Below are 23,053 nucleotides of genomic sequence, written 5' to 3' on the forward strand. Positions count from 1 at the left end.
ACCAAAGTCAACACAGACAGGGTGTAGCGGTCAGCAGGCTGCCTCCACCTCCACTGCGGATAGCCAGGGAGCACCAAGACACATTCACTGTTGGTCACAGATCCCTGAAGTCTTCCAGGGTCCACAGAGGCTGCAGGGATGGCTCTTTGGGAACAAGGGCTACCAGAGGCCGTGGTTGATGACACCTGTGCGGCGGCCTCAGACTGCAGCAGAGCGAAGGTATATCGAGGCTCATGCTGCAACTCGCAACTTGGTGGAGCAGACCATCGGGATGTTGAAAATGAGGTTCCAGTGCCTGGACCGGTCTGATGGAGCCCTGCAGTATAGTCTACAGAGGGTATTACACCTCGTTGTTGTCTGCTGCGCCCATTACAACCTGGCACTGCAACAGGGAGAGGAGCTGGCTGAGGAGGAGTTGGAGAAGCTGGAGATTTCCTCCGACGAGGACGACGCCAACGGGATTGAAGGTAAGGAGGCTCTCGAAGGTGACGATGACGGGGATGAGGCCTTCGCACTGGCCAGACAAGGCAGGTGCACTTGGGACGCCCTCATAGCTGCTAGATTTGTGGAGGATGATGATGACATGCAGCGAGGAGACACCATAGATCCTCACATAGTATCAATGAACGTTTGACTCCAGTCTGGCTTATGCCAGCGCACATACACTCTGTGATAATTCTCCTGTCATGGGCTGCATTGGAGGCCTCCAGATTCCCTTCAGAGGTTTCTTCGGGGCTTGATTGGAGGCCCTGGGTCATGAACTCTGTTGGCCGTTTGGCAGATGTGCCTGCGGAAGCAAGGGGAGATAATTAGTGCATGGCAATGGCCTGTGAAACAGGACACATCATTCACAGCATGGTTGTCTGATGGATGTTAGACTGCTGGACCCTCACTTGGTAGAGCAGCACCGACCTCAGCATCGGCACAGGAATGGTCCAGACCCTTGCTGGCCAGCTGAATGGCTCTGTTTTCGAAGTCCGTGAGGACCTTGATTCCAGGCATTCCTCCACCGGTCTGCGACCCCTCCCTCTTGTTGTGTGTCATCTTGTCCTGCATGAATAGAGATGGAGAGAGTGTAAGCAGGATGCCTGCCAGGCCAGGTGATAAGTATGCCTAGCATGTGTGGGTGGTGAGTGCACCCACGGATGGGATGAGGACAATGAAGGTGTGTGTGAGAGTGAATCATGATGGCCCTTGAACCGGCAGTGAGTGAGGGCTCTGTGGATGTGTGATGGGTTTGTGAGTGTGTGAGTAGAGAGTGATGAGAAGAGTGGCTTACCCTGGTGGAACAGAGGACATTGCTCATCCTCTTGTAGCACCAGGTGGCTGTCCTCTTCTGAAGGGGGTTGGAGCTGCCACCGTTTCCCAAGCTAGATTTGTGAGGTTGCTGCCCATCCTGTGGTCAAAGTGGGGGTAAAGGACTTCACAGCGAGCCTCCACTGTGTCCAAAAGGCGCTCGAGGGATGTGTCATTGAACCTGGGAGCTGCAGTGTTTTTGCCTTTCAGGGCCATATCGTCTTTGCAGCAGTCGTGCATTGAGATGTGTGTGTGGACTTTAAAAATGGCACCCGGCGTGAGGAAGTGGCGAGGTGATGGTGTGGCGGGCAAGTCAGCCCGCCCATCATGGAAATGGCATGTTTCCCAGAAATGCATAATTAATGTGGTGGGTTTGGGACAATATGCGTGAATAGCCACCATTACGGCTGGCGGGTAAAACGTCCCGATACCTAAAAGTGAATCTACATAGTCTATATGTAATCTAACCCAGGGTCGACCAGACCAGTCCCACGAATGCAGTGGAGCTTAAATGAGCAACCTCATTTTTTCTATATCACTGTCTGTACCTGGCCACCAGTAATAGTTCCGCACAAGCATCTTCATTTTCAAAATGCCTCGATGCGCACTATGAAGGTCTGTCAAGAGTGGTTTTCTTCCTTGCAAAGGGACAATGACTCTAGATCCCCACAAAAAGATTCCATCTTGACAACTTAATTCAGTTTTACGGGCATAGAATGGTTTTATCTCTTCAGATACTGGTGCATTCAACCATCCTTGCAATACCTGGTCTTGGACCTTTGATAAAATTTGATCCCAGTTTGTCCAATTCTTTATTTGCTTTGCACAGACCGTCAAGGAGTCTGGGAAATTCAACACAAGTATGACTTCTTGTGGCCCTGGAGCATGTACGATGCTATCTGACAATGGAAGATAACTGAAGGCACCTGCATTTCCTATATGCGCACCTGGACGGTGCATAAAGGTGCACTCATATGCCAACAAAATCAAAGCCCATTGCTGAATTTTGGCAGAGGCTATCAGTTGAATTGCTTTACCTTCACTAAATAAACCCATTAGTGGCTTGTCATCTGATACTATCATGAAATGATGACCATTCAGATATTGGTGGAATTTCTTTACTCTAAATATTACGGATAAACCTTCTATTTCAAGTTGTGAATAACCCTTCTCAGCTGCAGAGAGGGTTCTGGAGACATAGCCTGTTGGCCTTTCAGAACCATCTTCCATCTTGTGTGACAACACAGCTCCCACCCCATAGGGAGATGCATCACGGGTTAATATCAATTATTTTAATGGATCATAATGTACTAGTAGACATGATGGGTATAAAAGCTTGACTTTTATGAAGGCTTCTTCTTGTTGCACATTCCATGACCAATGATGGCCCTTTTTCAATAACAAGTGTAAAGAGGCTAACACTGTTGACAAATTTGGCAAGATATGACCATGATAATTCATCATGCTCAAAAAAGACTTGAGTTCAGTGACATTGGTAGGAGAGGGCTCCACCTTGATTGCCCTGGCTTTCTCTTCTACTGAATGCAACCCTTGGACATCTAATCGTTGACCAAATAAGTGACTTCAGTCACTTGGAAAATACACATCTCTTTCTTCAATCGTACACCAGCTTCCAAAAATCTCTGTAAACCTTTTCTAGGTTGGCCAAATGTTCAGTTTCCATTGATCCTGTGATCAGTTCGTCATCCAGGTACACTACTACTCAGGGAAATCCTTGTGAAGGCTTTTCATGGCTCTTTGGAAAATCACACAGGCAGCTGATACACCAAAGGGTAGGTGTGTATATTGGTAAAGGCCTTTGTGTGTGTTGATGGTTACATACCCTCTAGATGTGCTGTCCAGCTCTAGCTGTTGCTATGCATGTCTCTGGTACAAAAGTAAAACAGGAAAGGCGGCCAAATCATGACTTACAAGGGAAATTAGAGATAGTATTAGATCCAAGGAAGAGGGGTACAAATTGGCTAAAAAAAACAGACCTGAGGATTGGGAGCAGTTTAGAATTCAGCAAAGGAGGACCAAGGGATTGATTAAGAAGGGGAAAATAGAGTACGAGTGTAAGCTTGCGGGGAACATAAAAACTGACTGTAGAAGTTTCTATAATGTATGTGAAGAGAAAAAGATTGGTGAAGACAAATGTAGGCCCCTTACAGTCAGAAACAGGGGAATTTATAATGGGGAACAAATAAATGGCTGACCAACTAAATACATACTTTGGTTCTGTCTTCACAAAGAAGAACACAAATAACATACCAGAAATGTTTTGGGAACACAGGGTTTAGTGAGAGGGAGGAACTGAAAGAAATCAGTATTAGTAGGGAAATGGTGTTGGAGAAATTGATGGGATTGAAGGCCGATAAATCCCCAGGGCCTGATAATCTACATCCCAGAGTACTTAAGGAAGTGGCCCTAGAAATAGTGGATGCATTGGTGGTCACCTTCCAAGATTCTATAGACTCTGGAACAGTTCCTACAGATCGGAGGGTAGCTAATGTAACCCCATTATTTAAAAAAGGAGGGTAGAGAGAAAACAGGGAATTTTAGACCAGTCAGCCTGACGTCAGTAGTGGGGAAATTTCAAGAGTCCATTATAAAAGATTTAATAACTGAGCACTTGGAAAACACTGGCAGAATCGGACAGAGTCAGTATGGATTTACGAAAGGGATATCATGCTTGACAAATCTCCTGGAATTTTTTGAGGATGTAACTAGTACAGTTATTGAGGGGGAGCCAGTGGATGTGGTTTATTTGGACTTTCAGAAGGCTTTCGACAAAGTCCCACATAAGAGATTAGTGTGTAAAATTAAAGCACGTGGGATTGGGGGTTGTGTATTGAGATGGATAGAAAACTAGTTGACAGCCAGGCAACAAAGAGTAGGAATAAACGGGTCTTTTTCCAAATGGCAGGCAATGACTAGTGTGGTACCGCAGGGCTCGGTGCTGGGACCCCAGCTATTCACAATATATATTAATCATTTAGATGAGGGAACTAAATGCAATATCTCCAAATTTGAAGATGACACAAAGCTGGGTTGGAGGGTGAGCTGTGGAGGATGCAGAGATGCTTCAGTGTGATTTGGACAAGCTGAGTGAGTGCGCAAATGCATGACAGATGCAGTATAATGTGGATAAATGTGAGGTTATCCACTTTGGTAGCAAGAACAGGAAGGCAGATTATTATCTGAATGGCTATAAATTGAGAGAGGGGAATGTGCAACGAGACCTAGGAGTCCTCGTGCACCAGCCGCTGAAGGTAAGCATTCAGGTGCAGCAGGTGGTAAAGAAGGCAAATGGTATGTTTGCCTTCATAGCAAGAGGATTCCAGTATAGGAGCAGGGATGTCTTGCTGCAATTATACAGGACCTTGGTGAGACCACACCTGGAATATTGTGCGCAGTTTTTGTCTCCTTATCTGAGGAAGATGTTCTTGCTATAGAGGGAGTGCAGCGAAGGTTTACCAGACTGATTCCTGGGATGGCGGGACTGACATATGAGGAGAGATTGAATTGGTTAGGATTATATTTGCTGGAGTTCAGAAGAATGAGAGAGGATCTCATAGAAACCTATAAAATTCTAACAGGACTAGACAGATAGATGCAGGAAGGATGTTCCCAATGGTGGGGGAGTCCAGAACCAGGAGTGACAGTGTGAGGATACGGGATAGACCATTTAGAACTGAGATGAGGAGAAATTTCTTCACCCAGAGAGTGGTGAGCTTGCGGAATTCGTTACCACAGAAAATAGTTGAGGCCAAAACATTGTATGTTTTCAAGAGGAAGTTAGATATAGCTCTTGGGGCAAAAGGGATCAAAGGATATGGGGAGAAAGTGAGAGCAGGCTATTGAGTTAGATGATCAGCCATGACCATGATGAATGGCGAAGCAGGCTCGAAGTGCCGAATGGCCTACTCCTCCTATTTTCTATGTTTCTCATGTCCAGTTTGATGTTGAATTTTCCTCCAGCAAGCTTAGCATACAGATCTTCAACCTTGGGATAGGAAATTTATCTAATATAGAAGCTTTTTTCATTGTTAATTTATGGTCTTTGCAACTGCAAATAGTTTAATCTGGTTTCATCACAGGGACTATGAGCGCTGTCCATTTTGAAAATTGGACTGGCTGGATTATGCTAACTTCTCTAAGCGGCACAATTCTGCATCCACCTTCTTCTTCAGGGCATAAGGCACAGGTCTGGCCTTAAAGAACCGGGGTGTTGCCTCCGAACCTACACATATTTTTGCTTGTAGGACTTTTATCTTTCCCAATTCATCACGAAACATGCTGTTGTACTTCTTAAACTGATCAGGAATTCCTCCTGTTCTAATTTGAAGAGTTTCTGACCAGTTGAGTTTAATTTAGTTTAACCAATCACGGCCCAGAAGACTAGGTCCTTCACCTGTTACAACAATCTCTGGGCCGTCTGTTTCCTGTAGGATACGGGTACAGAGGTGATGCCTTTTATCCGGAATTGCCTCTCCAGTGTATGTCTTCAGCTGAGCCGTGGTTTGCTCCAGATTCAGTGGCTAGGTACCTTCATTTAGATATTTAAATGTGTGTTCTCCCATCACTGTGGTCTATGCTCCTGTGTCAAACTTCAGGATTAGAGGCTTCCCATTCACTTGAAGGGTGACGGTGATTCGTTCAGTTTTTACTGCTTTAACATTGTATAGGGAATAGGTATCAGTATCAGCAGCTTCTGGTTCAGTTATATTGTGCACTTCAATCATCTTGGTCTGCTGTCTGACTGGCTGTCTTAATTTAGCCCTGCACTGATTTATCACATGCCCTTTTTTGTGACAGTAGTGGCATTCTGCCTCATTAAATCTGCAGGTTTCCAGTCGATGGTTACCCCGCATCAGTAACAAATTAATTTCTGAATCGCTGGTGAGATGCTTCCGATATGCCTTTTCGTTTTTTGAACATTGGAGACTGTCTCCCGCTTCACAGCTATCTCCCTGGATTTTGCGCCATGGCAGGCGGTAGGTTCCCATCCCAACTGAAGAATGGTGCCATGTTGCACACTCTGTAAAGCCTGCGAGTCCCTCTCAGCACTCTACATTGCTAGCACTATTTCCATGGTGCGCTTCAGATCAGTATTAACTTCCGCAGGTAATCGGCACTGAGTGGTGTCATTGTCTACACCGCAAACTGAACGATCTCGCAACATGTCATTGACTGTATCTCCAAAGTGCAGTGCTCAGTCAACTGTTTCAACTTCACATTATAAGTTGCGATTGATTCACCCAGGGCCCTTACTCTAGAGTTGAACTTAAATCTCTGCATAATCACCGAAGGTTTCAGCTGAAAATGCGCCTTCACAAGGTCTACCAGCTCATGAAAAGATTTAGAACTGGACACATTTGGGGCCATCAGACTATGGATGAGGTTATATTTCTTGCTCCCACAGATACTTAGAACAATTGTTTCCTGCTTCTCTGCTGTTATTTTAATTGCCACCAAATAAAAACTTAGGCGCTGTATGTACTGGCTCCAGTCTTCCAAGGACAAGTCATAAGGGTTGATTCTGCAGAAGAGTGGCATGACTGGTGAATATTCTTTTCTTTCTTTGCTTAAGAATTGATGTGCTCACATTCACGTGGCGAGTTGCAGCATCGGAGCTGTTTATCTTCATCGCCATTGGAATTTGCTTGATGTACTGGACAGGCTTCTTACTTGAAATGGTTAACCTTATTTGAAGAAGCTACATGCCTGAACCAGGTCCATGACTAGAAAGCTCCACCCCTAAGATTACCCAAGTTTAGGGCTGATTTGTTAATACAATCAGGTGATCCCTAAAACAGTAGGAAAGCAGGGCTATGAGTAAAGGGCAGGGAAATGGGACTAGCTGAGCTGATCTTACAGAGCCAGCATGGACATGACAGATTGAGTGGCTTCCTTCTGTGATGTAACTATTCTATGATACTATGTTTCTATGTACTGGGCAGCAGCTTTTCGCAGCATATATTATTTGGATGAAGGAAAGTTGTATGTCCACAGTTGCAGATAATTAAGTTAGGAGGAACAGTAAGTGGTGTAGATGGGGACAAGAAGTTATAAAATGACAAAACTGTGCCGAAGGAATTCAATGCGTGAAAATATGAGACCATCCAATACGAATCCAAGAAAGGCAAATTGGATTTTTTTTTAATATCAAGACATTACAAAATGTGGAAGAGCAAAGGGATTTGGGAGTCCAGGTAAAACTATTGCACTGGTACAAAAAATTAATCAAAAAAGACTCATGCAATGTTAACCTTTATCTCATGAGGGTTAGAATACAAAGGAAATTGTGATTCCTTTGTACAAATCCTTGCTCACATCTCATTTGAAGTACAGAGTTCAGTTCTGGGTACTGAATTTTACAAAGGATATATTAGCCTTGGAGGAAATGTAGCAGAAATTCATCCGAATGATAGGTCCCAGGGCTAGAAGAATTCAATTCTGAGAACAGTATGCATAAGCATAAAAACTGATTGTATTCTCTTGAATTTAGAAGGTTGAGGGTTAATCTATTTGAGGTATTTGAATTGTTGAAAAATTCAGCAGTAAAGATGCGGAGAAGATACTCAGGTGGGGGAATCCAGAACAAGGGGACACAACCTTAAAAACTGAAAGAGCACAAAAGTTCTCTCTTATTGCCTTAGAGAGCCTGGTGCAGGCAGTGGACAGGAGGAGGGACATCCTCTTTAACTAGGGGCAGGAAACCTTCCAGGTATCTACTACTGTGCTGGGGCATTTGAAAATTGAAAATAGATCCTGCAAGAAGCACAGGAACATAATTTAAATAAATTATATTTCAGTTTAAATAATTCCATTGTGTGCTATGACACCAACACGCTCACCTGCACCAATATGGTGGGTGATGCACCTCCGGCCAGAAATGTGCAGGTATTTCTAGCCCACTATGCTGGGGTCTTTAGTAAACTGGTTAGTGTCCATGAGATAAAATTTCATCGGCATAATATCAATGCAAGGGGTAAAATCTGAGGATACAAATAGATGTTATAACTCTGTTACTATCGTGTGAAACATCTATGGGCTGTTGAGGTTAACTTAAGTAAGTAATGGCTGCATAAGAGTGACTAATTTCAGCATATAGTGCTGTTACATTGCAAGCAGATCTTATGTAATTTTCTAAACATTGTAATACAATCAAGCCTGGAAATTACTGTTGAAAATATTAGCACAAGTCCATAATACACACATATATTACTCCACCATCCACTAGCTTTATTCAGGCATTAACCTGTTTATTTTAAAGGGTCAACTTTCCTTAAAATCAGCCCCTAATCAACATACTTCCATGCGTTATTTTTAAGTGCAATTTGGTGCAGGTATCATATTGTATACTTTGTGTCCATATTTATGCAGGAATAAGTTCCTCTGTATGCCATATATTGCAAAATCTTTAAATCACCAACACAATAACAACATCAACACGTTAACATTGGTACTAAATTCGGAAAATCCCTTTTGCAATCTACCCAATTTCAGAACTCGACAAAATTCAACCCTGTAAGATGCAAAATGGAAAAGTATTGATGTAACTCTATTCCTTAAATGCTTCGGATCTTTAATTAATTGTAATTTTAATATAATTCTAATCCAATTTTACTCTTCATTTAATTCAACACTTCCCTGTTATCTGTTAAATTTGTTTGTCTATTTTTGTTACTACATGATTGTGGCATGTTTGCACAATTTTAACCTGATTACTTAGTCTTTATTTGAATTTTTTGATGTCAAGTTAAAGTGCAATTCAGTTTTCAGGACTGTGAACGTGTTTCTTGAATAAAATACCATCATTATTATTAACTTATATTTACAAAGCACCTTTAACAAAATGAAATGTTCCAAAGCGCTTCTTCACAGGAGCATTATAAAGAGTATGACACCAAGCCACATAAGGAGATATTAGGTCAGATGACAAAAAAAAGGTGGATTTTAAGGAGTATCTTAACAGAAGAAAGTGGAATAAAGAGGTGGAGAGGTATAGGGAGGGAATTCCATAACTTAAGGCCTAGGCAACTGAAGGCACAGCCATGGAGAAATTAAAATTGGGGGTGCACAAGAGGCTAGGATTATAGGAGTGCAGATATCTTGCAGGGCTGGAGGAGATTACAAAGATAGGGGGCAGCGAGGCCGTGGAAGGATTTGAAATCCACTCATAAATGTTTTTATAAATTTGGTGTGAATAGTGTATTGAGGAAATCTTTTCTCATATTCACTTTAGAATAATTCTATAAAAGTATAAACGTAATGAGTGACAATCTAAAATTATATAAAAGCATTCACTACCTCGGCGATTCACTGGGTCCTTTGCCACATATGCAACATAGTCTGTAGTGTCCTGTTATTTATAAAGGAGAAAAATAGTTCAATAGAATGATGGAAGATTTAGAACAACGTACTTCATTTCATTCTCCACCGAGAAGCATTTAAATAGGAGGACAAAAATGCAAAATATTAAACATTTATTTTTTCTCATTATTTTCTACATGCACTCAACTTGTGTAAAGTCTGGCGCCTTCATGAAGGATACTGATCAGAGTAAAAGATCAGTGAAACTTTTCTTACAAACGTTTAGTTTCGATATGAATAATGGCATGCTGGACCATAAGCTGCAGCATCAGACAGATTTTCAGCTTGCACAAAACTAAATATAATATAACATACTAAATATAAAACCAAAACTAATATTGTGGATCAGCCAGGCCTTTACAAAAACTACCTGACTGAAAATCCTGTAAAAAGAAAGGAGAGAAAACTGGAGTTTATGTCATCCAAAGCTTCTCACAGGAATCTCCAGGAACTAAGTGGCATTGACATAGAAAGGCTGCCTGTTCTAGGATTGAGGCAATAATAGATGGTGTAAGAGGATCAAATTAAGAGAGGTAAAATGTAAATAAATACGGGGAAAAAATTTAATAGAAGGTAATTTAGAACAGATAAAGACAATTTCTAGCTAAAGCTGGAAAAGCTAGTTTGACCACACCTGTCTTAATGTGAGCAGTGCTGGGAACCACATTTTAGAAAGGATATCTTGGCCTTGGACAGAGTTCAGCATAGATTGACTAGAATGATACCTGAACTCCAAAGATTAAGCTATGACGACAGAGTAAACAAACTAAGGTTGTATTCCCTGGAATTTAAAAAGCTAATGGGTGATTTGATCAAAGTGTTCAAGATATTATGAGAAACAGATAGGGTCGATTGTGAGAAGCTATTTCCACCGGTTGGGGAGTCATTGACTGAGGGTATGGTCTGAAAACTAGAGCCAGAGTTTTCAGGAGTGAAATTATTAAACACTTCTTCATGCAAAGGATGACTGGAATTTGAACTCTCTTCCACAAACAGCAATTGATGCTAGATTGATAATTGATCATTTTAAAACTGGGATTGATAGATTTTTGTTAGCCAAAGGTAACAGATGTGGGGCAAAGGCAGGCATATGGAGTTAGGTTGCAGATTAGCCATGATCTCCTTGAAAGGCACAACAGGCTCAAGGAACTGAATGGCCACTCCTGTTCCTATATTCCTAGCTAGTCTTATCTCTGCTGAGATAATTGAACTAGTATTAGAGAAAAATAACCTGCAGATCACTCCCACAGTCGATTTGCTCTATTGGCACCCCACTTTTTTTGGTAACTTCCTCCTTCCTTGTTACTCACTTAGGGATCTCTTGGGGAGCACACCCCCTCCCTTCTGAACCACATTAGTAGCTTCTTGCCTTCACTACTGGAAGCAGAGATAAAGTAAATATGATTGGAATTGGTACATATTCTGCACTATTAGAAGGCAGAAAAAAACATTCTAATGAATGCAAAAACACTGGACTAATTGCACAGTGGTCAAACCTTTCCACATATGTGAATCACATTGTATCTGTAGATTAATAAATTTCCTGTGAAGACTGAACACATCAATAGATGAATACTGAGGAAAAATGCTAAATTATATGTTAAGTAATGTCCTACATTATAAAAACAAAAAAATTCTGGAAATAATCAGCAGATTAGGCGGCATCAGGAGAGAGAAACAGACAGGAGACGGTGGTGTAGTGGTAACGTTACTGGACTTAATAATCCAGCGATCCAGGTTGACATTCTGGTAGTACGAGTTCAAATCCTGCCATAGCAGCTGGTGGAATTTAAATTCAATTAATAAAATCTGGATTGAAATTAAAAAGTAGTTTCAGTATTGGTGACCATGGAACAATCACTGATTGTCATCAAAACTCATCTGATTCACTAATGCCATTTAGGGAAGGAAATCTGCTATCCTTATGCACTGTGGGCTACATGTGACTCCAGATCCACAGCATTGTGGCTGACTCTTAACTACCCCCTGAAATAGCCCTAGGAGGCCTCTCAGTTCAAGGGAAATTAGGGATGGGCAACAAATTGCCTCACGAGTGGTGCCCACAACCCTTGAAAGAATTTTAAAAAGTAATGGAGAGGGTTTTCCCATTCTGATGTGGGGGCAAAGTGTGTTTGCAGGCTTTAAAAATGATGGGTGGGACCTGGACCTAAATTCCCGCTCCCATGTTTACTGGATAGGGAGCATGCATCTCCTGACATTGCCAGCACTATTTCAGAAGTGGGCATTTTAGACCTTCCACAATTTTGATGGAGTCGGCCAGTTTTGGAAAGTGATGTGAAACACATCATCACAGAGGTGTTGTGAACCATACGGGAATCATGTTTGGAGGCTGGGCCCATATGAAAGGTAACTACAAAAGGTGTTGCCTACTTCACATGTTTGAGCTATATATATTTTTACTACAGTAAGTGATCATAGTGCTTAGTTTTGAAAAGTTGTTTCCATTAAAAATGTGGTTGCTTATTTGTTACTTCAGATAACTGGCAAGCTGTCAAAGGAAAGAATAATAGTGTGGAAGTGAAAATGTCTTCAGATGCATTAGAGTACATCATCCATTAAATAAAGTGGTATGCTGCATTGTGCAATAATGAAATCTAGATCTGATGGTGTGAAAAACCCCAACTGCTTTGATTTTTTTTCTTGAAATTCAGCTCTGCCATCTAGTTTGCTGATTTAAATCTGTGATCTTACTCAATTTTTGAAGTTCAACTCGACCATGGCTGTTGAGAGATGGCTCAGCTTCTGTCTGTGTTACAATGTTTTAATGGATTCTGCTCAGGAGGGTTTGTTTACACGGTTGTTCAAGGGAACCTCATTATGAATGCTTGGTTAACTTCCAATCCATGAATGGATTCTGCTCAGCAGGGGCTGTTTACACAGTTGTCAAGGGGAATCTCATTATAATTGTTTGGCTGACTTTGAACCCGCAAGTGGATTCTGCTCAGCAGGGTTTGATAACACAGCAATCAAGGGGAATGTGAGCTTGTTTGTTTTGAGAGGTTTATGAGCTTTACAAAGAGGATAATATTTGTTCAGTATCTTTCAAGTGATATTTGTTTATTTTGATAGATGTATAAGCTTTTCAAAAAGGATAATATTTTTTAAGTGGTTATTGAAGTAATTTTTTTTACTTTTTAAAGATTTATGAGCTTTTTCAAAGACTCCCAAATGTTATTAAAGGCCTCAAAAGTTCTGTTTATAGTAGATACTGAGTGAGTGAGTTGGGGATATGGGGTGGTAAAGGTAGTTCAGGATATTAGAAGGTGAGGTGGGTATGGGGTGGTATGCAGGGTTGGAGTGGTATGGAGGTGAAGTTAGGGGACCTCACTATCAACTCCAGAACTGGGCCGAAGTTTCATCAAGAGGAGGTGGGCCTTTTAACTTTGACGCCTCCACACTAACCCACCTCCATCTCCACTCTGTTGTTGTGTCCTCTTGGAAGATGTTGGGTGTCTTATTCTTAGCAAGAGATCTGGCTGGAGGGAAAAATCCTTTTTCAAAGTAACCTTCATTTACATACTCAACTATGTGCAATATTACAAAGCATTAGGACAGAGTCAATGCTCATCTCTCACATTCTCCTCATTCCCTTCTGTGTGACATCATTATTACATAGCACCTTATGCACATGCTCGGTAGGAAGGGTAGTGTTAGAGTTAACCCTTTACTCTACATCTCCCCCAATTCTTTATCTCTACATGCTGTACACATCCTCCTACACATCCCCCTAAAGTCTCTGTTTTTACAGGGATAATCTTTGTGGTGGTTTGTTGAGGATCTGTTCACTCCAAATTCATTCTCTGAGGGTTGTCATTTCTTGTTTCCATTGTTATTGTTCTGTAGTTGTAGTTTCCTCCTGAGGATCAGGGTATGCAGCCTATCGGCTAATGGCTTCTTGGTCATTAAAAACAAGGCACTCCTAGTTTGTTGGATCTTACTAGTTTCTGTCCAGACAAGAATGGTCTTTGTTGTTGCCACCTCTTCCTTATGGTACCTGTTGGTCCCTAATCCACACCATCTCTTGCCTTTTGAGTGTGGGCAGGTCATGAGCCCTGTGCCATTGGTTGAAAGTGCAGGCTTGGCCTGCTCTATACCTTTCCTCCTTCTGTTGGGCACAGTTGTGGTCCTCTGCTGTGACGCTTGGCTTTAAAGTGTGAGGAAGGGAAGGAATTTGTGTTCTTAGCCTGTGGCTCAACAAAAGCTCACATGGGGCGAAACCATTCTGCAATGATGTAGAGTGTCAGCTGAGCAGACCTAACTCACAATCTTTGTTTTTTCTGAGGTGGCCCTTAATGCTATGTACCCCACTCTTGATCTGTCTGTTGGCCTGAGGATGCTTTGGTGAGCTCAAGATGTGGACAAATTCATATGATGCTGCAAAGGATTGGAAACAATCACGAATGGACGAATTGTGGCCCATTGTCATAGATGTCAGAGCTCAGGAGGTGAGCTCATGTAACTTTTGCACCTTTATCCATTGGGAATAATAATCCACAACAAATACTTTCCCTTTGAAGTCAAATAGGTCCATACCAAAGTATTCCTATGGCCTGGAGGGCAGAAGTAGTTCTTTCTGCTCCTGTCTGTGAATGTTTTTGAGACAGAGTGAGATACCTGACCACCATACGGATTGTTGGATCCTGTTCTAACACTTGTTAATACCAAGATGTCCTTGGTAAAACTTCTGGACGACTTCCAGACAGAGAGCTTGTGGGATCACCAACCATTCATCATAGGCCAAAAGGGCATCAATGATGCTGATGTAGTGATATTGTTTAAAGTACCGCCTCAGGACAGGGTTACTGGGAACATACTTTGGTCATCTATCAAGGCAGCATGTGCAAATCTGCACACCTTCCTCATCTTGCATTATTGCAACCTCTGTGCTGTTGCTGGCAAATATTGAGTGGTTAACGTCATGAAGGCCTCAACTTGCCCGACGGAATTTTTAACTTGTTCTTGCTCATTACCTTTTCCAAATTTAAGGGATTGGTTCAGACCAATACAGGCTTTTCTGCTTAACAATGAGCATTCCTGGTTCTGATTGATATATTGTGTCTCAGAGATTTTTCTGCCTTTGTGCCTTAATGTTGCATCAAACTGATCTTTGATTTTTAGCTTGATCCATTTTAGCTTGAAACCTTGAAGTTTGATTGATGAAGATTGTAAAGTAACTTTTTGCAGCCACTTAACTTCATCAGCCAACTGAGACTCTAGCTCCTGTATCCAATTTAAATTCCGTATGTCCATTGACTTCAATGGCTCCAGTATTCACTTTTATTCTTTTTGATTTCACCAAGTCTGGTTCCTGTACCTCTTGTATAGAGCTTCTTTTAAAAGATTTTACTTGTTGCTTTGCAAACAGGTTTTTTTGAATGACACAATGTTTTAAAAAGATCGACTTTGCCGCATCTGTGGCAGTCTGTGGTTCAGGTGGGATATTCTTTGTACATGTGGACCTTCTTCCCGCCACAGAAGGGACATTGCAAAATGGCAGTTTTTTTTAAATTTGCTGACGGGATGTGGGTGTCGTTGGCTCGGCCAGCATTTATTGCCCATCCCTAATTTGCTCTTGAGAAGGTGGTGGAGAGCTGCCTTCTTGAACTGTTGCAGTCCATGTGGTGTAGGTATACCCACAGTGTTGTTAGGGAGGGAGTTCCAGGATTTTGACCCAGTAACAGTGAAGGAACAGTGATATATTTCTAAGTCAGGATGGTGAGTGGCTTGGGAGGGAACTTCCACGTGGTGGTGTTCCCATGTATCTGCTACCCTTGTCCAACTAGATGCTAGCGGTCGCAGGTTTGTTAGGTGCTGCCTAAGGAACCTTGAATGTACTTCTCTGGTTGCTGCTGCAATGCACTTTGACCTTTGCATCCAATAAACCGAATTGCTTTGAATGGCTTTTTCCATGGAATTTCTTACTCACCCCTTATAATCACTTAGTTTTGCTTTCGCACTTCGGCCTGCCTAGCCAGTTGTACTGCTTTACTAAGCGTCAAATCTTCTCTGGATTGTAGATAGTCTGACAGGGTTTCCTAGTAAATAATCTTTTACCGTTCCGTGGTCACAATTGCCGGCCAAACAATAGAGCTCGTTTGTAAATGAATCAATTCCTTCACCTGATTTTTGATTTTGATGGTTGAATTTTGCTCTCTCTATGATGATGTTTCAACAAAGGCTGAAATATGAGTCTAAGACTCCGATGACATGCTCCGCTTGCCTGCCTGGCAAGCATGTCGTCTGCGATGCTCCTGATAGTATGTTACAAGGTACTAACCTGATCCTTGTTAGTCTTACTCATGAGATCCAAAGCATCTCGATAACGAGTGAAATGCTTTCTCCAGTTTTGCAATTGTTCAGCCTATCTGGGACCCTTTATGTTCTGGAAAGATTCTGGGAGAGGTAGGGTGGAAGTAATTGGTCACCCTGGGTCAAAGTTCCCATTTCCTGCATTGCTTTCCGTGTTAATCGCTGGGCTGTTCTTGTGGTTTCCCTCTCTGGTCCAATTACTGGGTAGGCCTCAACATGCTTCACCGGTGCTCTCTGCTGCTGCTGGGCTTCTTCTGAGGTTGTTTTCTGCCATTTTACAATGCTTTTCTGTGGGTCTAGTCACAGAATCACAAAATTGTTATGGTGTAGAAGGAGGCCATTTGGCCCATCGTGTCTGCACTCGCTGCCTGAGCAATTTAACTTAGTGTCAATCTCCTGCCTTTTCCCTGTAACCCTGCACATTGTTTCTATTTAGATAATCATCCAATGCTCTCTTGAATACCTCAATTGAACCTGCCTCAACCACACTTCCAGGTAGTGCATTCCAAACCCTAACTACTTGTGTGAAAAAGTTTTTTCTCACCTCACATTTGTTACTTTTGCAAAATACCTTAAAACTCTGCCCTCTGGTTCTCAACCCATTTATGAATGGGAACAGTTTCTCCCTATCTACTGTGTCCAGGCCCCTTATTATTTTGAAAACTTTTATCAAGTCTCCTCTCAGCCTTCTCCTCTCCAAGGGAAACAGTCCCAACTTCTCCAATCTTTCCTCATAACTGAAGTGTCTCATTCCTGGAACCATTCTTGCAAACCTCTTCTGCACACGGTCCAATGCGTTCACATCTTTCCTATTGTGTGGCACCCAGAACTGTACACAATACTCCAGCTGAGGTCTAACCAGTGTCTTACATGAGTTCATCATAACCTCCCTGCTCTTATACTCTATGCCTCTATTGATGAAGCCTAGAATACTGTATGCCTTAGAAACAGCTCTCTCTACCTGTCCTGCCACCTTTAATGACTTATGTACATTCACACACAGGTCTCTCTGCTCCTGCACACCCTTTAGAATAGCATCCTTTATTTGATACTGTCTCTCCATGTTCTTTATACCAAAGTGCATCACCTCACACTTCTCCACATTGAACTTCATCTGCCACCCATCTGCCCACTCCACCTATGTGTCAATGTCCTTTTGAAGATCTACACTGTCCTCCTCACAGTTTACAATTCTCCCAAGTTTTGTGTCATCCGCAAACTTTGAAATTGTCCACTGCACGCCAGGATCCAGATCATTTATATATATCAGGAAGAGCAAGGGTCCCAATACCGACCCCTGGGGAACTCCACTACAAACCTTCTTCCAGCCTGAAGAATACCCATTAACCATTACCCTCCATTTCCTATCTCTCAGCCAATTTTGTATCCACATTGCTACTGTCCCTTTTATTCCATGACCTATAACTTTCCTCACAAGTCTGTTGTGTGGTACTGTAAAAACCTTTTGGAAATCCATATACACTACATCAATGGCCTTGCCCTCATCAACCATCTCTGTTACCTCTTCAAAAAACTCCAAATTTTCCTTTAACAAATCCGTGCTGACTTTTCTAAATCAATCCAAATTTTTCCATGTGACTATTAATTCTATCCAGAATAATTGTTTCTAGAAGTTTCCCCACCACCGAAGTTAAACTGACTGGTCTGTAATTGCAGGGCAGATTTTTACAACCTAATTTGAACAAGGGTGTAATGTTTGCAATGCTCCAGTCCTCAAGCACCTCCTCCGAATCCAGGGAACATTGAAAGATTATTGCCAGTGCTATTGTAATGTGATTACAATAGCAAGTGGCAAATTTGGTAATATACTGACATTTCTTTGATCTTTGTGTGTTTTGAGTAAAGCCTTATGACTTATTCACAAGTTTTTCAAATTTTCATGAGCTTGCTACATAACTGACAGAGGCCATTTGAGATAGACTTCTGGGTTGTAGTCTTGGAAATATTTAAAATTACCCACTTTAGAGGACTTCAAATCTAGATTTAGCTCTGATAGCAAAAACCAGTTGCAGGAGCTCATGCATACATGGGCAAAATATTTGTCTGCAATAGAAACTGCTAATTTCCATGTCCCATGACTCCCATCACTATCAAATACATAATCAGGAACATTTTCACCCACTGCACACAAAACATTTCTCTGTGTTACAGCGGCCCAACTTATTGGTAACATGGGGCTGGATTTTACAGCCCACCACCAGCATATTTGAAGGTGGGGGGCTTCATAAAATAAAGCAGGTGGCCTTCCCACTGCCTTCCCACCCACCCACAACCTTACCCCCATGGGCAGAATATTGTCATCGGCATGCGGGGGTGGGCCTGAAATGCCGACATGTAAACTGACATGCAATGAAATCAGGCATGTGTCCCGACATCATCGTGCGTCATTTTGATATTTCGTTCAGTGGGCGTGCGCCGGAGACAGCTGCGTGCCCGTCAAACTGTCAACAGCCTATTAAGGCCACTAAAAAAGCAATTAAGGTTGTTAACAACGCTGCCCGTCCAACCTTAAGGTTGGCGGGCAGACGAAGAGCCCAAGCGGCCTTTGCGTTTTTCAAGAAACCTCATCCACGGGCGGGATGAGGTTTCCTGAAGCTTGTGTAAAGTAAATAAAATTTCTTGACTTCACAAGCATGTCCATACTCATGTGATACTGTCTCATGAGGGGGCATGTTTAAATAATTTTTGACTTTATCATTTAAAAAATTTTATTATCTGCTTAATATCCTTGAGGCAGCTCCATGCCTCAGGGAGATTGCTGTGCCATTCGCGTGCATGCACGCTAAAGCACAGGCCCCAAATCTCCCTCCTCTACCCGCCAGCGTAGCGCTGAGCACTAAGGATCGCATATTACGTAAAGCCTGCCCACGTAAAGTGGTGGCGCGCAGTCAATCGCAGGCGGCGATCAGCTCTGTGCCCACTCCCAAACTGCCCGCCCGACATAGGTAAGATTCAGCCCCATATTACAGTGGGTAGGGAAGGCATCAGGCAGCCACCTGTCCTTAGGCCTATTTTAATGGCCAATTAACGGCCACTTAAGGGCCTCATTCATCTCTGCTGCTATTTTACGTACGGCAGAGCAAGGTGGGGGCAAGGCAAGTAGCCTGGCAGCTTACATTTCGGGAGTTGTTGTCAGGCAGGAAAGGGAGTATTTCTTTTGGGGGGTGCCCTGTGCCCATCAGAGGCACCCCATCCAAGATCATACCCCTCACCTTAACACTCTCTCCACTCCCAAATGGACCCCCAACCCTTCCTCCCCCCCTCGCTGAGGTCTGGCAGCCAGGCCTGTCCAAAATCCAATACTGATTTTTAAATCTGGGGTCCATCAGTCATCTTCCTCAAGGACTGGCTGTAGCCCCAGCAGTGGCCGCCGCTCGATTCTGGTTTTGCTGAAACTATATAGCTGCCAGCCTATCAGATTGGCCAGACTCTCTCTGAGGTGGGGACATCCTCCCAAATGGGGGTAGAAGTCTCACTCCTAAACAGTTAAGGCTGCTTCCATTTTTGGTCGGGGTGACCGCCTGTAAAATTCAGCCCATGGTAACTGACAAGCAGCTGGCTGTTTTTTTGTCTTAAAAAATTCAGTCCTGTTCATCTAGTAGATGAGGACCCAATTTCAAGAAATCTAAAAGGGACAGCCAACCCCTCACAACCTAATGGGGAAAACATCCAATTGCTATTAATATCCTGGAGGAAGATCCAATTCCTGATTAACTATTAAGGAATGGCATTCAATTCCTGGTTGGGGGGAATGCCTGACAGTTTTGTGGTCATTTCGTGGTGGTGTGTTATTTTTAATGGCAACTTAATGGAGTGGGGATGATGCATCAATTTTCTTTGTTAGTGTTAATTGGCTGTTTTGTTTGATGGCCTCTCTGAAGCCAACAGTTATAGTACAGATCAACTCACATATATACTATAGTAATATTGTACATGTGTGCGTGTGTTGTATGTGTTCCCAGAAGATCTGGGGAGAATTATGGGGAGGTGGTGGGGCTTGTATGACACTGTAATGCATTTATATCAGATTTTTGACTGCAGCTTTGCAAACACCCATATTATACAGCCTCAAAAATGATTATCAACATTCCCTCTACCCCCAAAATATAGATGACATATCCCTAAAGGAAACTTGTGCCATACAAAGCATTTAAAAATCACTCTATTCAGCATATTATTGAATTTTAGGCAAAGTTAGCATAGTACTCAATTACTGCCAATTGATGTCTTTCATTCACTAATATTCTGTCATGGTACTTTTATAATGTACAAATGACATTTTGCAATCAGTGCCAGTTATGTCTTTTACTTTTCTTAGTAACCCTAAACCAAACCTGAGCCAGACAGACACTGATGATTGATTAAATGTTTTTTTTCTCATTCTCTGAGCTTGCCCACTTTTAACCAACTATGGAAACAATACTAAAGCAAAAGTCCCCAACTGCAGCTAATTTAATCTAGTTGATATGTAAAAGGTGATTAAGAGAATTTTTTGCCTGTTCTTTTAAAAGAACAAACTTTCGTATTGAACTATCTAATCAAATTAATTTGGTATAAAGCTATGATAGCTGCATGTCATTGTGCGTTTCAATCATTTCAAAAGGAAAGGGTTTACTTCTGCCAGTCGGGTGATTATGAAGAGAGAGCCCAGTGCCAAAGAAAACATTGAAAGCTTCCTGAATGAAAAATAAGGGCTGTCATGCTTATCATTTCTTCTTAATATGATAAAATATAAATCCTGGCTTACACTGTCACTGAAATCAAGTAATGCCTTACCGGGTCACCACCAGATGCGAAGGAAATGGACTGCATATGATGATTTGCTATAATCTGTTGGATCAGAACCAAAAACATAAAACATTAATCAGAGGGCTTCTCCCTTGAGATACCTTATAAACTAGGATATAATAAATAATGTCTAAATGATAAAGTTTGTGAATCAGGAGCTGGTGGAGGCACACACAAAGGGATAGCAATATGATCAAATAAGATCATCAATCATACTGAACCTATCTCTCCTGCCACTTTCTAGCATTGCTGATGTTAGTGGAAGAAATAGTTACCTGGCAGTGAATGAGATCCTTGTGAATGTGTGATGAGTTTATGAGTGTGAGAGTTGAGAGTGATGAGATGAGTGACTTACCCTGGCGGAACAGAGGAAATAATTCGTCCTCTTGCGGCACTGGATGGCTGTCCTCTTTTCAAAGGCATTGGTGCTGAACACAGCTGCCACCGCCTCCCAAGCCTGGTTGGTCACGCAACTGCCCAAACTGTGGCCAGAGTGCGGGTAGAGGACATCGCGGAGGGCCTCCATGGCATCCAAAAGTTGTTCCAGTGATGTGTTGCTAAACGTGGGGGCTGCAGTCTTCTTGCCTTTCATGTACATCGTCCCTGCAGTAGTCGTGGGCTAGAAGTGCTGAGATGTGTGCGTGTGGCCGGACTTTAAATATGGCACCCGGTGTGATGAAGTGGCAAAGTGATGGCCAGTGGGCGAATGAGAGCCCCTCCGCCTTGGAAACATTGTGCTTCCCAGGAATACATAAATAATGTGTCAGGTTTGGGACGATATGGCATTGTTTTACCCGCCCGCCACTGCACCTGGTGCAAATCTGGGACTATTCCGCCCAGAGTCTTTCACATCACCACCATCCCAACTGTCACGTTGCTCACATTCCATCCTCTGGCTCTTCTGGGGAGGGCTCGCCACGCGCAGGGGACGTGCATCTCACCCAACTCTGCTCCATCCCTTCTCTCACATGCTTTTCTTTCTTCTTCGTATAGGCCAAGCTGGCACACAACAGGCGCAAAAGATTGCAGACCAGGGAAGGAACAGACAACATTATTACACTCACTGAGTTTGAGGAGCCTGCAGCTGATCTGGCTGGGGAGGACAGAGATCGCTCCTGTGGGGAAGGGGAGATCAGATTCGCCCATCACCCCAATGCGGATCACAGCTCCATCACTTCATCAAATACTGACATTCACAGTGAGTCACATACAGTCTTATCTAGCTCATGCTCATTAGCTGAAACTCTATTTCCTATTTTCTAGGCACCAGCAGATCGAAGCCCCCTAGGCAGTCGAGCACCAGTCTGAGCTCCCAGACCATGTCCGAAGAGGAAGCTCTGAAAGAACCGTCACAGCATTCACACGTACTCTCCACCAGCTCAGAGACACACATGTCGGTGGGACACAGCTATAGATTAGGCTTAGCCTCACTTTCTGGGGAACACCTCACTGACACATCCCCGCAGCAGTCAGAGGCAGACAGCCCAAGTCTCTGGCACTCAGAAGGCTACTGGAGGCCAAGCACCGCTCAGTCCGACAGGTGGCAGAACATCAGGCAGAGATTTGACAGTCACTCAGCAGACTAGAGTGAACGATGGAGGAGTCTGTCCGCGTTCTGTCTGATGTCATGTCTCCGACATGTGAGTGGCTTGAGGTCACCATGGGAAGACTGGCGACCACCATGGAGACTTTGGTCCATTAGGTGCTGCCAGATTTGCGCTCGGCCCTGCAGTCCATGGCCACGCACCCTGGCGGGCACCATCAAGATGTAGGCGATATGGGTACGAGGCACTTTGAGCTCCCTCCAGATGCACTATCTCCTGCAGGAGTCAGGGCGGGGCCCTCGGACACCCACAGGGAAGATGAGGGGGCCTCCCCTCAGGACAATCCAAGGGTGTGCAGCCATTCACAGCCCCCTCTGCCTATGACCCCATCCACATCAGCTTCTCAGGCCGCAGAGGGCGCTTCTGCCCCTGAGCAGGAGACTCTTATCAAGTCCGGATCCTCCAGGCCAAGGACATCCACCAAGGACATCACAGACATCAGGACATAACAGTCAGAAGGCCACCTCCACCTCTGCTGCGGATGTTGGGGCTGCACCAAGGCATAGCTGTAAGGTTAAGAAAATTAAGACATTTTGATGTCACTTTTGGTCACAGGTGTGCTATAACTATAAAGAAGTTACATTTTTGTGAATACGTTTGATGGTTATGTGAATGTTTTGGTCAACTGAAGGAGT

General features: G+C 43.1%; 1 protein-coding gene across 1 annotated transcript in view; it reads right to left on the bottom strand.

The window, feature by feature from the left end:
• The window catches only part of shc3 (SHC (Src homology 2 domain containing) transforming protein 3), a 296,799-nt gene that overhangs the window by 94,253 nt on the left and 179,493 nt on the right, over positions 1 to 23,053 (bottom strand). The window contains exons 5-6 of the mRNA XM_041187067.1: positions 20,803 to 20,856; positions 9,613 to 9,664 (exon numbers count right to left, since the gene is read on the bottom strand). Coding sequence (XP_041043001.1) covers positions 9,613 to 9,664; positions 20,803 to 20,856 — 106 coding nt within the window. The remainder of the gene's footprint in view (positions 1 to 9,612; positions 9,665 to 20,802; positions 20,857 to 23,053) is intronic.

Source organism: Carcharodon carcharias, chromosome 4, assembly GCF_017639515.1.
Source record: "Carcharodon carcharias isolate sCarCar2 chromosome 4, sCarCar2.pri, whole genome shotgun sequence".
Taxonomy (NCBI): Eukaryota; Metazoa; Chordata; class Chondrichthyes; order Lamniformes; family Lamnidae; genus Carcharodon; species Carcharodon carcharias.